At 46.1% G+C, this 13,690-nt stretch overlaps 2 protein-coding genes across 3 annotated transcripts in view; both read left to right on the top strand.

Moving 5' to 3' along the window:
- The window catches only part of MAMLD1 (mastermind like domain containing 1), a 126,941-nt gene extending 123,528 nt beyond the window's left edge, over positions 1-3,413 (top strand). The window contains exon 5 of the mRNA XM_033137071.1: positions 960-3,413. Within this exon, the coding sequence (XP_032992962.1) occupies positions 960-1,978 (1,019 nt within the window). The 3' untranslated portion in view covers positions 1,979-3,413. The remainder of the gene's footprint in view (positions 1-959) is intronic.
- A 9,063-nt stretch (positions 3,414-12,476) lies between these two features.
- Positions 12,477-13,690, top strand: part of MTM1 (myotubularin 1) — a 42,681-nt gene continuing 41,467 nt past the window's right edge. The window contains exon 1 of one of the 2 annotated variants that reach the window (XM_033137091.1): positions 12,477-12,552. The gene's annotated coding sequence lies outside the window, so the exon portion shown is untranslated. The remainder of the gene's footprint in view (positions 12,553-13,690) is intronic. The other variant, XM_033137090.1, reaches the window with a different exon arrangement.

Raw genomic sequence — 13,690 nt, 5'->3', positions numbered from 1 at the left:
TCTCGAAAGCTTGACCCTTTTTGTGTGTGCTGTTTTAATTCAGGGATTTCAAGGAAACTTAATAATACGTAAATATCCTGCTTGCAAATCTCGCGTGCCTTCCAATTCTGATTTGCATAAGCCAGCCTGACCCTTAATAAAAAGAAGGATCCTTTGAAATACAAGGGGTTACATGCCTAAGGTGCAGTTCCAGTCTGTGAAGTTCTGGTGGTGATAGCATCCGAACTGTGAGTTCTGCAACGCAGACTTCAGCAGAGCAAAGCTAATTTCATATAATGCAATTCCTGCATTTGCAAACTAGAGCTGAACTGTGGAATTCGAAAAAGTTAAGATATTTGAAATGCAGGCTTCACAATTTTAAATTACTGATTCTAAATTGTATGGATAAATTTTACACACCACTGGTGAAATGTGAATATAGCAACTCTCTGTATAAATATAAACAAATAAATCACCGAGATGCAGCAGAGAAAATTGAGCTGCAGCAGCATAGTTTGATTTTTAAAACTTGTTTGAAGAATGTCCAGGTTACGCTTCCACCTTGTTGGGAGCTGAGGGTTCTAGTTTGGCCCAGCTGATCCCTGACTGGCTGGTTCTCCATGTGCAGGAAATTTTTTACACGGAGCAGCATTCAAACATAAGATTTTCTCTTTACCTGCAAACCAAAGTGCTTTAGCCTAGCAAGAGTTGCACTCTGTCATCTTGCTGATCATTTAATTTGTCTCTAGGGCAGAATTGTGTTTGAACCATTAAACCAGAACAGCTTTACTCTATTTAGCATAGAGAGAAACTAGCATTGCAACAGTTAAAAGTGGCATGGCGGGGGGGGGGGGGGAGACGGGACAGTTTTATTTGTATGATATTTTGTGCTTAAAAAATTGAAATGATGAGTGCAGAATCCAAAGTCTCTCGTGCCCAGACTCTTCCTAACTTAATGCCTTGCTTGTTCCTCTATGCAGCCGTTTCCCAGCCCATGCCAGCAGATTGCACCCAGTCCATGCCGACTCCTCCTCCAAATCACCGCATAATGTCATCTCCCCAGGCAATGTTGCAGAGTTCCTTGGGCTCTGGGATCACTCAGGTGTCCCCCGTGAACCAGAATACTGGGGCAGTGGTGATGATTTCACACAGCCCCAGCAAGCAGCCAGGAATGTACCCATCTAATGCCGAATTCAGCCTCCCAATCCGGCAAAGCCAAAATTCCCTGGCTATGAGTTCAGGATGCCAAACAGTTCACGGCCACCCTTCTGTTCGGCCTGGCATGGTGCTGGCCAGCTTTGCCTCTGGTTCCCTAGCGAACCACACTTCGCAGCAGCAGCACTTGAGGCAGCCAACAATGCAAAGAATGGCTAACGTCTACTCCACCTCCGCTCAGATGTGGTCACAAAGGATGCCAAATCAAAGCCAGATGGATGCCAGTATGCAGCAGTTCTCTGGCAATGCTGTCTTCTCGAAGCAGAATGCAAGGCCAAATCTCTCTGGTCCGTCGTTTACCCAGTCTGTGGCACCACCCAATCAGATTGCTCCTGGGGTCCATGCCAGACAGATGCAAAAAGCCAGTATGGGACAATCAGGACAGAACTTGGGCCCTCTGAATAACCAGAACCTGAGACCCAATATGACAAGAGTACCTTTGCAAGCCGCAATGAATGTCATGAAGCCAATGCAGCAAGGTGTAAGCAGTTTTAGCCAGCTCACTGCTACGCACCCAGTCGGCCCACCAACTTATCCTGGCTCTGCCGGCCAGTCGTCAGGATCATTCAGCAGAATGAGCACTGCCTCTGAGATGCAACCCCAGTACGACTTCATACTCCAGCAAAACGATGGAATTCTGCCTGATAACTGCTGTGAGGCTGACTTTATCGATAATCTCATGAAGAATAGCGGCGGCGGCAGCGGGAGCAGCGATGAAGAGTGGCTGAATAATTTGACAATGATAGATGACATTTTGGGGCAACAAAGCTCTGGACACGTGTGATTCTTGAGGGATGCTGATGGGTATGTAAATAATCTGTGCAGGACTAAAAGAAAAAGAAAAAAAAGCATTTACAATAATAATAATAATAATAGAAATCCTCCCCTTCTTAATTAACTTGCCCAACTAACTCTTCACCTTTCTCCCAGATTTTTCAAATAGCGCTGTATATATAGTTGAATATTTTTTGTAAATTATGTTTTCCTAAACATTAAATATGGAAGTATTTATACTTCTTTGCTGGACTCTTTGTAAATATCCTATAGACTATTCTCTCTCTCTCTCTCTCTCTTCTCTCTCTCTCTCTCTCTCTCTCTCTCTCTCTCTCTCTTCTCTCTCTCTCTCTTCTCTCTCTCTCTCCTTTCCTATTTTTTTGGTATGTTAGAGGAGTTGAGTTACATCTTGTTCTAAATATGCAATTGTTAGTTTCAGTAATACTGTGTATTACAGCATCAAATATTTTATGTCCAGAAAAACAGAGTAAACAGGAAGCAAGGACTGCCATATTCCTTGCCTTCCCATGCCCGTGTAAATTTAAGATGACAGATCAACTGAATTAAAAATCAATTTTGATCTGGCCGACAATAATTCAATCCCTACCAGGCCCAGGAATTCATCCAAGCAAATTGCTTAATAAAGGAGCTCATTGTGGCAAGCTCTTGTGCTGGACTGAAGGTGCCAACAACCCCGTACACTGTTCTTTTGCTCTTTCTATGGCTGTGGTTGACCCAGGTCTGTTCCACACAACCAGTGTTTGCGCTGAATGAGTACAGCACCAAGCCATGAGTTGCATGTACGGACGAGCCACAGGCTGAGCAACAGAATCACCTCAAGACATAATTATTGCCGCTTGCATCAGCTACAAGTCACCAGGTGACGAGTAAGCAAGCAGTGATGTAAGCGTAATGTGTGAACTGGTCCACAGGGTAAGAAGGTGGTTGATCTGAAAGGCTGTGACAAATACCAAGTGCTTTTGTAGAAAATTATCTGTGTCAGAAAAGCATGCAAGCCTGAAAGCATGGATGTCGCCTTTCAGAAATTAGAAACGCTTTCTGGCTTGCCCACCTCAGCAGTGTATAGTTGCAGTTTGCAGGCTATCTGTTCCTAGTTCTAAACAACTTTCATATCTTCTTCTCTGTTTTTGATGAGACTCTCCTTCCTGCCCCCCCCCTTTTCCATTTCTCACCTCCCAGATAAAATGTCTATAAACGCGAATAGCTTAACTTTGGATGTTTTTTCCTGTTAAATGTATATTTAAGAGTCTGTTTATAAAAGAATTCCGTTCTACTGTAAGCTTTCTTCAGCAATGTTCATACTTTGTGTAATCAGATTTTAATGGCCACATCAGCATCCATTTGTATGACAATGTCCACTTCAAGCACACCAAAATGTTCTTTTTTCCTTCATACCATAATAAACTGCCAGGGAAAAATTTGCAGTCACTGCATGTTTTCATTTATTCTTTTTTTGTTTTTGTAGAAAACAGCATTTTAAGTAAGAATAGTAATACTTTCAACTGGAATGAATACTAGGCAACTTGCAGGCATTTACTATTTTTGGAGAGGGGCAAGGTCACAAGGCCTTGCAACTCTTCTGGGGAAACTGAATCCCTGTTGCTAGAAAAAGGTTTTGAGAACTGCAGGGCAGAGAGACTGTAGTAGTTCTGCCTTAGCACCTTTTTGGAAGCCCTGGTGCACAAAGCAGGGAATTGGAGCCTGATCCGCAGGGTTTCCCGTTGGGGCCCTGCAGCTTCTACCACTGTAGTGACGCCATTGGTTTCTGCCACAATAGCACAGTGCTGGCAGAGATCCACCAGTTTTATGTGGTGGTTAAATCCACCAGAAATCCATAGCTCAGTGGCAGAGCACATGTTCTGCATCTAGAAGGCTCCAAAAGAATCAGGTAGCAGATGATGAGGCAGATATTTCTCTCTCTGGGATCTGCTGTCAGTCAGGGGAGACCAGGATTTCCCAAACCTTGTTGGCTTCCCTGATGAGCTTATAAAGCTGCCATCAAGCTCAAGTGCTTAGGGATGTTAAAAAAATATCCGTATGTAATCAAATAAATAATAAATATTTATTAATTAATTACCAGTTGCCATTACGAGCAACCGTAAAATGTAAAAACAACAACAACCCCGTATTATTAAATATAGAGGTTTCTTATTACTAAGCGAAACGCATGCCCTTTATTTCTGAAGCTCATATTTCCTAACCGATTTTTGGGCACTGAAGCTCACAAACTTCTCACCCCACCCCACCCTGATCTTCATTCACCACCTCCACAGCCCCATTGATTGTGGGCAGCCTACATTACTTGTAGGCATAGGAACCATCTCCTAGGCCCCCCATAAAATATTTGAGGGGGCCACCCCCCCCCAGAAGTTGATGGGCATTGCCATTCAAATGGTATGTGTGTGTGCTGTATCTTGAGATCGATTATGCAGAGTGGGGCTTATGTCCGCCCGCCCCCGAATATTTTATTCAAGTTGCCACCCCTATGTCAGCATGGCCTGCCACAAAAGAAAGCTCTCTTCTCAGTTATAAAGGTAATTACTCAGTGTGAAATGCTGCCACAGGAAAGAGGAGTTTCACTAACCTGCCCCCTAAGCATACACCTACTCACTGCTCTACTCCTGGGCCCACAGAGGCACTTGTAGGGAAATGGGGCATTTTAATTTATTTTCGTTATTTGTTAATTACATTTACACTCCAATGTCCCTCAAGGTGTTCGCCCGCTTCCTCATGTTATCCTCACAACGGCCCCGTGAGGCAGGTAAGGTACTTGCCGTAATCTTACACATCGTCAGTACTCAGGGCTGGCCCAAGACATCATGGAACCTGAGGCAGGCCACAAAATGGCATCATGGAAGAAGGGGTGAATGGCTGAACTCAATGGCTGAAGTGGGAATCAATTGCCATTGACTCATGGTGGGTGGATGCAGACATCCCATAGGGCAGCCCCTGCCATTTCTTCCCTATGGGTAGGCGGAGACCAGCAGCACCTCCTATTTTCCAAGAAGCCGCTGAAGAGGCTGCGTGGGGAGCACTGCCGAGCAGGCAGCAGCTCCAGCCTTCAAGGAATGTATGGCAGCCATGCCTTCCTTGGAAGCCGGGTCTGCTGCCCCTGCGGATCCTGCCACCTGAGGCAGTCACCTCACTTTGCCTCATGGGCGGCCTGGCCCTGTCAGTACGTCATCATGGTGTGTTTTGCCATAATCTCTGCTTCTGTTCCATGCGAGGTGGGAGGATGAGCTTGTGAGTGGGGATTCTCTTGAGCGAGCATGGCAAGGACGCAGAGGAAGGTGTTGCTGCCTTGGCTCAGGTCTCCTCATTTGCTGTGGATGCTTTCTGCTCCACACTCGGCAGCAGCAGCAGCAGCGGCAGGCAGCACTAACCACTCTCCCTATGCTTTCCCCTTCCCCACTTTCTGCCCCTGCCCCACTTTTATACAGGGATTCTTGATGTGTGTGGGTCTGGCAAGCCCAGCCCCTCCCACTTAATGCAGGGATGTGGGAACCTGGCCATGCTGGCTGGCGCTGATGGGGGTGGTGGTGTAGCCCAATAACAACTGGAGGGCTACAATCCCCCTTCCCAGTAATAAATGCAAACAAGAAGTCACAAGGATCACTCAGTTGCCCCCTACGCCAACTTTGCATATCCTCCGACATTCCTCAGATGACATTTCTCACTCCCCACCTCCAACTGACCCTCCTTGAACCCCAGTTTTTGGTGTGTGTCCCTGCAGAGCATTTCCTATCAGAAGAAGGGAGACCGCTACCAACGGGACCAAGCATGCACGGCCTCCACCGTTCTGAAAAAACAACCCTTAATCCCTATTTTATTTTATTATTTGGTAGATTTACAAAAAAAGAAAAAACACACACCAATAAATAAATTTTAGAAAGGGGCAATATTAGACACGAATGCACAAAGCACAAAAAATAAATACTTTTTTGCACTCTGCTCCCCCTTTCCCCCCATCCAACATGGCCCTGTCCCTCCGAGCTGGCACATCACTGTGGGGCTGGGCCTTGGTGGCAGCAGCAGCCTCTCCTTCTCCTTGCCTGCTCTCCTGCAGCTGCTACTAGCTGCCCAAGGGAGGATGCTGGCCGTCATAGAGAAGCCATGCAGCAGCCACTGCTGCCACTGCTCAGGACAAATGCCGGCTCATCCTCTTCCCCGAGCTCAGTGCTGGTGGCATGGTGGGGAAAATAGGGACATTCTGGGATGAAATCAGAAGCTGGGATGGCTTTCGTAATTCTGGGACTGTACCTGGAAAAATTGGGACACTTGGAGGGTATGGCATTGCACCCATTGCATCTGGGCCCATGCACTTGGAGTTAAGAGCAGATTGGTTGCATGCATGTATGCATGCATGATGGTCTTCCATTTCTGCCTTGGTGATTGCCTGAACCTGCACCAACTGAGTGGTGCACCAACTGGAAGGCGTGGGGACTGACATCTGCAGAAACAGGGACCAGCTAGAAGCACCAGACAAAAGCTAAACATCTGATCACTCAAAGTTGCACTGGCTTCTGAAAAGCTTTGGCTGGTCTACACACACACACACACACTTTCTCCACAATATTTTATGGCTAGAAATGTGCTTCTTTTCCAAACTGAAGGCTGGCTATTGGGGTACAGGGTTTCTGAAGAGCTACCTGGATCCATGCTAATATGTGCAGGCATCCCTGCTCATTTGCTAGATGAGCTTTTTAATTCTTTCCATTGCTCTGAGTGCAAATGGTGGTTGGTAATGAGGAAGTCCTCGGAAGATTACTGTAAGTACTCTGATCTGCCAAACCCCAAAGAGAGGTCACTCTGGAATAATAAAACACATTAAAATATAAATGAAAAGAAATCATGTAATTCCACCCTCCCCCCCCCCATCAAGAATTATCCCCTAAAGAGCTGTGGGGAATAAAGGATGGATGTAAGTACAGTAAAAAAAATGGATAATTCTCAGAGGCAACTGCCCAGAGCTTTGCTAATTGACTGGAGAATCCTATTCCACTAGCCTAGGGGGATACACCAGGTTTCTGGAAAAGATTCATTGGTCACAGGGATTAAAGAAGTTTAGAGCTGAGTATCTGGTGTTCTCCTTTGGTGCAGGACTCTTATTTTAACTGTAACACTTTATTGAGCATTTTTTATTGTTTTGCCCTATTGTTTGTTGTAAGTTTTTGTTTCCTATTGAAGAAACAAATACACATTCATAAAATTAAAAAAAATTTTGTCGCCTATGCAGCAATGAAGAAAAGAAGAGCTGTAGCTCGGTGGTTCTGCAGTGCAGAAAAACCTCAGTTAAATCCTGGACTCTCTAGGTAATTGTACACCAGGGGCTGTGCAGACCACAGGCTCGCCTGATTTACTTTAGGTGGCATCCAACTATGGCCTACTCACAGGAGACCCATTGAAATGAATGAACCATTAATTTAATCATGGCCATTGACTACAGTGGGTCTACTCTTGAGCAGGACTTAGTATTAGATGCAACCCATTGGTGTCATCCCTACTTACCAGAACTGCAAGATTCCCAACCATAGCCCGTAGCCATCTGCAAAAGACATTCATTCAAATTAATGCAGTGTTCATTTCAGCCTAGGGATTTGTTAGCAGCACTAGAACTGAACTAAGTTCACAGTCCATTCACACAAAAATCCACACCTGGTCAGTTTTCTTCATTTCAGCCACCTAATTTAGGTGTGGAAAGTTGGTAGTGTTAAAGGCAGTTGGGAGTCGGAATCCGCTTGCCAATGATTACTGCAAATTACCCAGAAAGCTACCTTCCGGCCACACCTCTTGAATTACATGGACTGGTGTTTTGGCTCAATAAGGCAGCACCCTGTGGCCTCGGCAAGACAGAAGTACTGTTTCTGGGGGACGGAGCAGGCAGGTATGGGGGACTCCTTGTTCCTCAATGGGGTAACTGTACCCCTGAAGGACCAGGTGCACAGCCTATGGGGTCATTTTGGACTCACAGCTATTCATGGTGGTGCAGGTTAATTCTGTATCTACCAGCTCCATCTGGTAGACTGGCTGAGACCCCCTACCTGTGCCATGTTTCACCAGAATGATACATGCTCCAGTTATCTCCCTCTTGGATTACTGCAATGTGCTTTACGTTGGGCTACCTTTGAAGGTGACTTGGAAATGTGGCAGCTAGGCTAGTAACACCAGTCCTAAAGGATCTATAGTGGCTCCCAGTACATTTCTGAGCACAATTCAAAGTGTTGGTGCTGACGTTTAAAGCCGCAAACAGCCTCAGCTCTGTATACCTGAAGGAGCATCTCCACCCCCATCCTTCAGCCCGGACACTGAGGTCCAGCTCCGAGGGCCTTCTGGCAGTTCCCTCACTGCGAGAAGTGAGCTAACAAGGAACCAGGCAGAGGGCCTTCTTGGTAGTGGCGCCCACTCTGTGGAACGCCCTCCTGTCAGATGTGGAACAGATAGACAGCCACACAACTTTCGGAAGACATCTAAAGGCAGCCTTGTATCAGGAAGTTTTTAATGTTTGATGTCTCACTGTGTTTTTATGTCCTGTTGGAAGCTGCTCAGAGTAGCTGAGGAAACCTGGGATATAAATAACAAAATTACTACTACTTCTACTACTACTACTACTACTACTACTACTACTACTACTGGTACGTAATAAATTGCAGTAGTAGTATGTTCCTTAATGCAAAAATTAAAATTAAAAAATACAGTGGACATTTACCAGAAAAAAAATGATAAATGCTGAACACAACCCATTGGGCTCTCCAATGCAGCTGTACTTTGAATACATAGAGGAAAAGGAGAGAATTGCTAGATAGTGGATATGTCTTAGGTGGCTATGCAAAGTCACTGGCCTTGTTTGCATGCCATGCTGAGCCATAATTTTGCTCCGTGTGAATGTGCAGGCTTCTGGAGAAGAATTTTGCTTCTTCCTGGGTGTTCTACTGCTGAGCTTAGCTAAACCATGGCTTTGCTTGGCTGAGTTTGTTGTTCAAACCTTGTGGTTTAGTCAGACAAACCACAAGCTGTAAACTACAGGGCAAACCATGGTTACTTAAACCATGAACCCAGATTCAGATGCCATACTAAACTAAGCAAAGCCATGGCTTTGTGCAGCAGCAGAACGACTGGGGAAGAGCAAAGCAGCTGCAATCTCCTCTCCTGGTCCTAGCGACAGACTTTGGTCTTTCAGATTTCAGCGACACTCTGTGCAAGGCCAAAATCTGGCACACACATCTGCCTCTCACCTTCCATCCTGCTCAATTCACTTTGTTGTAGTTGTCTAGTCCTGTACTACCCTCTAGTGTTGGTGGCCAGTGAAGCAGAACCGGCTGCACTGCCCAGAAACCGCCTCTGCTGGACCCCACCTTTGTGCTAAGCCATGGTTTGGCTTGGTGTGATTTCCGAACCAGGCTACCGAGTCGTTTTGACATCTTAACATAAAGTAACATTTTGGTGACACCCATTAGCTTCATGTTCAATACAGCTGCATAGGAGTGCATAAGTTCAGTCTCCATTCGAAAAAACTTTCACACAGGTTCGTACAAGGGAACTGCAGCATATGAAAGGAGAGGGGGACCCACAAGCCAGAAAAGGGTATGCAATAAATAGAGCAGGTGTGGTGTAGCAAAGGGTCAGACAAGGTAGACCTGGATTCAAGACACCTCTTGGCTGTGAACCTCTTTCTGTGAATGAAGTTTTATTCCTGCCCTGGCACTGGCCAGGGATGATCTGCCATTACCTCTCCAACTCCAAGCATCTGGAGCTGGGCCAAGGGAGGCAGCAGGTCATTCCTTGAGCTGCCCTTCTGAGGCTCTTCTAGCAGAGCGAGGTTTAGGGGATCACATCTGGTTAACCCATACTGGGTGTCGAGCCAAGAGGGTGCTGCAGAGGGTACCTCAGCAATAGACATTAGTATGGAAACACTGTTTTGAGTGTGCTATAAACATCCAACACCAGATGGCACCAGAGAGTAAAAACAAATTTCTCCGTAATTTTCCATAGTGTTTTTTTTTCCTCTTTTTGTTATAATGATTTAATTTCTGAGTTATTTATAGTGTCCCCCTCTTCCTGGTGTGTAGATCCACCCAATGACTTACAATGGAAGGTGAGAGGTGGGTGGGGGCCACAAAATTTTGGGCATTTCACAGAGCACCGCTGAAATTTGAAAGCGCAAAGTCCACCTCTTGATTCTCAAAAGCAGGACTTCTAGGGTGACTCTCCACAGCCACCCCCTCTCCAGGCCCATTCTTGCGAGGAGATACACCGTGCCTCCTCCACCTCCAAGGCTGAGACTGGAGCTCGTCACGCTTGGTGGAATATTTGCCACGGTGAGTGTAGCAATCGAATTGGGGGTGCCATACACAACTTCAGTGCATGGCTCTAATTCCTGGCACTGTGGGAGAGGGAGAGAAATTATTCTCTTATTTTTGACAGCATATATGTGGCAGGTCTGAAGCTCTTTACTGCTGATATAGCAATATGTGCCGTTTGAGTTTGTGCTTCTCGCTGGCAATTTCTTTCACTTGTCCTGCCGAGGCCTCGGGCTGCTGCCTCATTTTACTGCAAGGTAATGCCTAGCTCAGCTGCGGAGATATGGATTCAGCCAGGAATCTGTGCTGTAAAAGGACAAGGTGGGGAAGTGGGCTTTAAATAGGACGGAGCCACCGCTGAGGAATTGAGGTCAGCACACAAACATGAGTCTGAAAAAGGAAGCGGGGGGGGGGGCAGAGGGAGCAGTGTAGTCCATTTTTTTTTCTTTTTGCAAACAGCAGTGTGTGCATGTAAAGCTCTATAGAAGCGGAAAAGACCAAAAGAGAAGTAACAGAGCTTAAAAAGACATTAGCCTGCTTTATTGTTTTAAGGAACCATCCCATACTTTTACAAGAAAACTCCGGGCAGATATTGGTATGAAAATTAAAAAATCATCCACTAATATAATTTTTTTTAAAAAAAAATACATACAAGTTATCTGCTTCTTTCTTTCCCTTCCACCTTCCTTTTATGAAGTCACAACTCTCTCCAGATGCAGAATGGTGTGAACAAACGTAATATGTGAACTAAACAAACACACTCTCCTTAGTGTTTTCACGAGTGCTCCATCACTACTGCTGTTAGGGATATTGCCAGAAGCTATCTGTGTAGAACGCACATTCCAGAATGGAAGAGGGTTGTGTTCTCTGTAAGAATTGTTTCTTATCTAATGAAGTTACTCTATTAGTACTGACAACATTCAATGCATTTGTCTACTTTTGATAGATAGAGATGTTGCTATGTGAAAACCTATCTATGATTTCGTTCTGTATTCATGGAAATAAGTCGTAAACTTTAATTTATTTTACTTTAAAGGGTGCACTTACAAACTGGAACTGGAACCGGTCTCAGAAGCGATGAATGAACAAAAAAGTGTTACTGCATCAGTAAGGGTTTGGATATACTGTATGTAATAAGGCTTGCCTATTGCTACAGCCACTTGTAATATCAAGTGTTTTTCGAGGTGTGGGTGTAATTCTTACCTGCACCAGGTGAAATCTACTTCCAGCCTTACACAGGACATTACAAACCACCTTCTCTACAATCCGCCAGCCAGGTAGTGCCATCAGACCAGGACTTTGTGGCAGAAATCCAGAACCCATTTGGCAGTATGTAGATAAGAGGGCCCTCACCCACAGACAGTGTGTTGGACAAGGAGGGTCTTGGGGAAATCAGTGTTCAAATCTCCACAAAGCTGTGAGGTTCATTCAGTCACTTAAACCTAACCTACCTCACAGGGCTCTTCTGAGGATGCAACGGGTATGCCACCTTGAGACTAGTGGGAGGAAAGGTGGGGTATAAAGGCAAAAATAGATAAAGAAGCCTATCTAGACCAGGAGTTATGGATGCATTTCAACTGTTTTTTTTTTTTAAATTTTACTACTAATTTTAACTGTCTTTTGGAATATTTTTAATTACTTTGATGGATATTTTAAATATTTTTTTCCTAAATCGCTTAAATAGGTTGAAATCAATTCATTGTGTAATGTTGCTGTGATACCACCAGGTGGTGCAGCATCGATAAAGCTGCTGGCACATTAGCAGGGTCCTCCTAACGAGATTCCTGCATTGCTCGTGGGTTAGACTGGATTACCCTCAGGGAACCCATTCCAGCTCTCAAGGTTTCGTTTCGTTAAACAAAACATATCATTTTAGCCCAGGGTCCAGAATCGCCCCTTGAAAAGTAGCAGCCACCAGCTTCTGCTCTGCAGCGGAGGCACGGCAGAGCGCAGGTTTTGCTTTATAAAGCGCCTACATCTCCCGACAAGCACCGGGAGGGGGAGGGAGGGCGGAGAGAGAGAGAGAGGAGCGCGTGACGTCAGAGCGTAGGCACCTTGGACTACAGCTCCCGGCATCCTCCGCTCCTTTCCCTCCTGCCCGTATAAACTATGCCTCGCTCGCTCCAACCGCGAAAGAGGGCGGCCGTTTCCTGTCAGCTGTTGTCACGTGACCCAAAGGGGGGGGACAAAAAGCGGGGGCTGGAAGGAGGAGGAGGAGGGCGCGGGACGGCGGCGACGACGGAGACGACGAGGCCGCTACAGCTCGGTGAGCCTCGGGGCAGCCCTTTCCCCCCCTTACTTGAAAGTTGGGCGGCTGAGACCTGCCTTGCCCGCGGGGGGCGGGGGGTGGCTGACGGGGTGGAGTGGGAGACGACTGCCCCACCTCAGGTTGCAGCTCGTGGAGGGAGGGAGGGGGCGAAGGGAATACAGGCTTAAATCGCCTTGAAATGGCAACAGAAACGCGCCCTCCCCCGCAAGCAGAAAAGCAGCACATCAGGGTACCTGGGCAAGTGCTAGCTTTCCACATGAGAGGGGAGGGTCTTGTGGCCACACACACACACACACAGACTGTATATGTATATGTATATGTATATGTATATGTATATGGAGAGAGGCCTCCCCAGCTGCCTCCTGTGCTCCCCAACCTTATTTGTTAAGGTTTACTTGGCATGATGACCCGCCGGTGTATTGTTGTGAGTTTTGGGGAACTGAGAGTTCTCCTTTTGGTGGCCGCCACCGCTTTGGCACTGATTTGCATCCTCTGAAACCGTCCCTCGGGGCACCAACGCTAAGGGAATTTGTGGAGCCCGCAACCCACTTGTGCAGGATTCTGTGGGCCATTTGCAGGTGACAACCCACAGGTTGGGAAACACAGGTATAGTAGTAGCCCCTCTGGGCTGCCTCGGGGCCCTACCCTATCTTTATGCTACTGGCCATAAGTCAGGCTTGGGAATGTGGTGGTGCCCATTGAGACCTGCTGCTTCCTAGTCTCTGTGCTGTTGGTTGTCTTCAGGTTCCCCCAATGCATTTGTGCACCTGCCAGTTAAAGGTGTGCTTTTGTTCCATTTCAGGAATTTCCCCCTTCATCCCACTCCAGTTCCATCTTCTTTTTCAAACACAAGTACCCATCCCACACCTGCCTGCTTTCATATACCTGTACACACAAACTCAGCAGGTTCCCCCATGTGTCTTCTTTGTGCTTTAACATTTTAATATGTTCTCCTCTCCCCTTGCACACATCATTCCATTTGTCCTTGCATACCGCATGGATGAATATATCTCCATATATAGTATTCCCCCACTAAATGAGAGCTCCTTCTGATTATATTGTTTTCACTTCTACATCAGTATAGTGAAAACAAACAAACAAAAAAATTTCCCTTCCAGTAGCACCTTAGAGACCA

The sequence above is a fragment of the Lacerta agilis genome, chromosome Z (genome assembly GCF_009819535.1).
Source record: "Lacerta agilis isolate rLacAgi1 chromosome Z, rLacAgi1.pri, whole genome shotgun sequence".
NCBI lineage: Eukaryota > Metazoa > Chordata > Lepidosauria > Squamata > Lacertidae > Lacerta > Lacerta agilis.
This window is presented reverse-complemented; position numbering and strand designations above follow the sequence as displayed.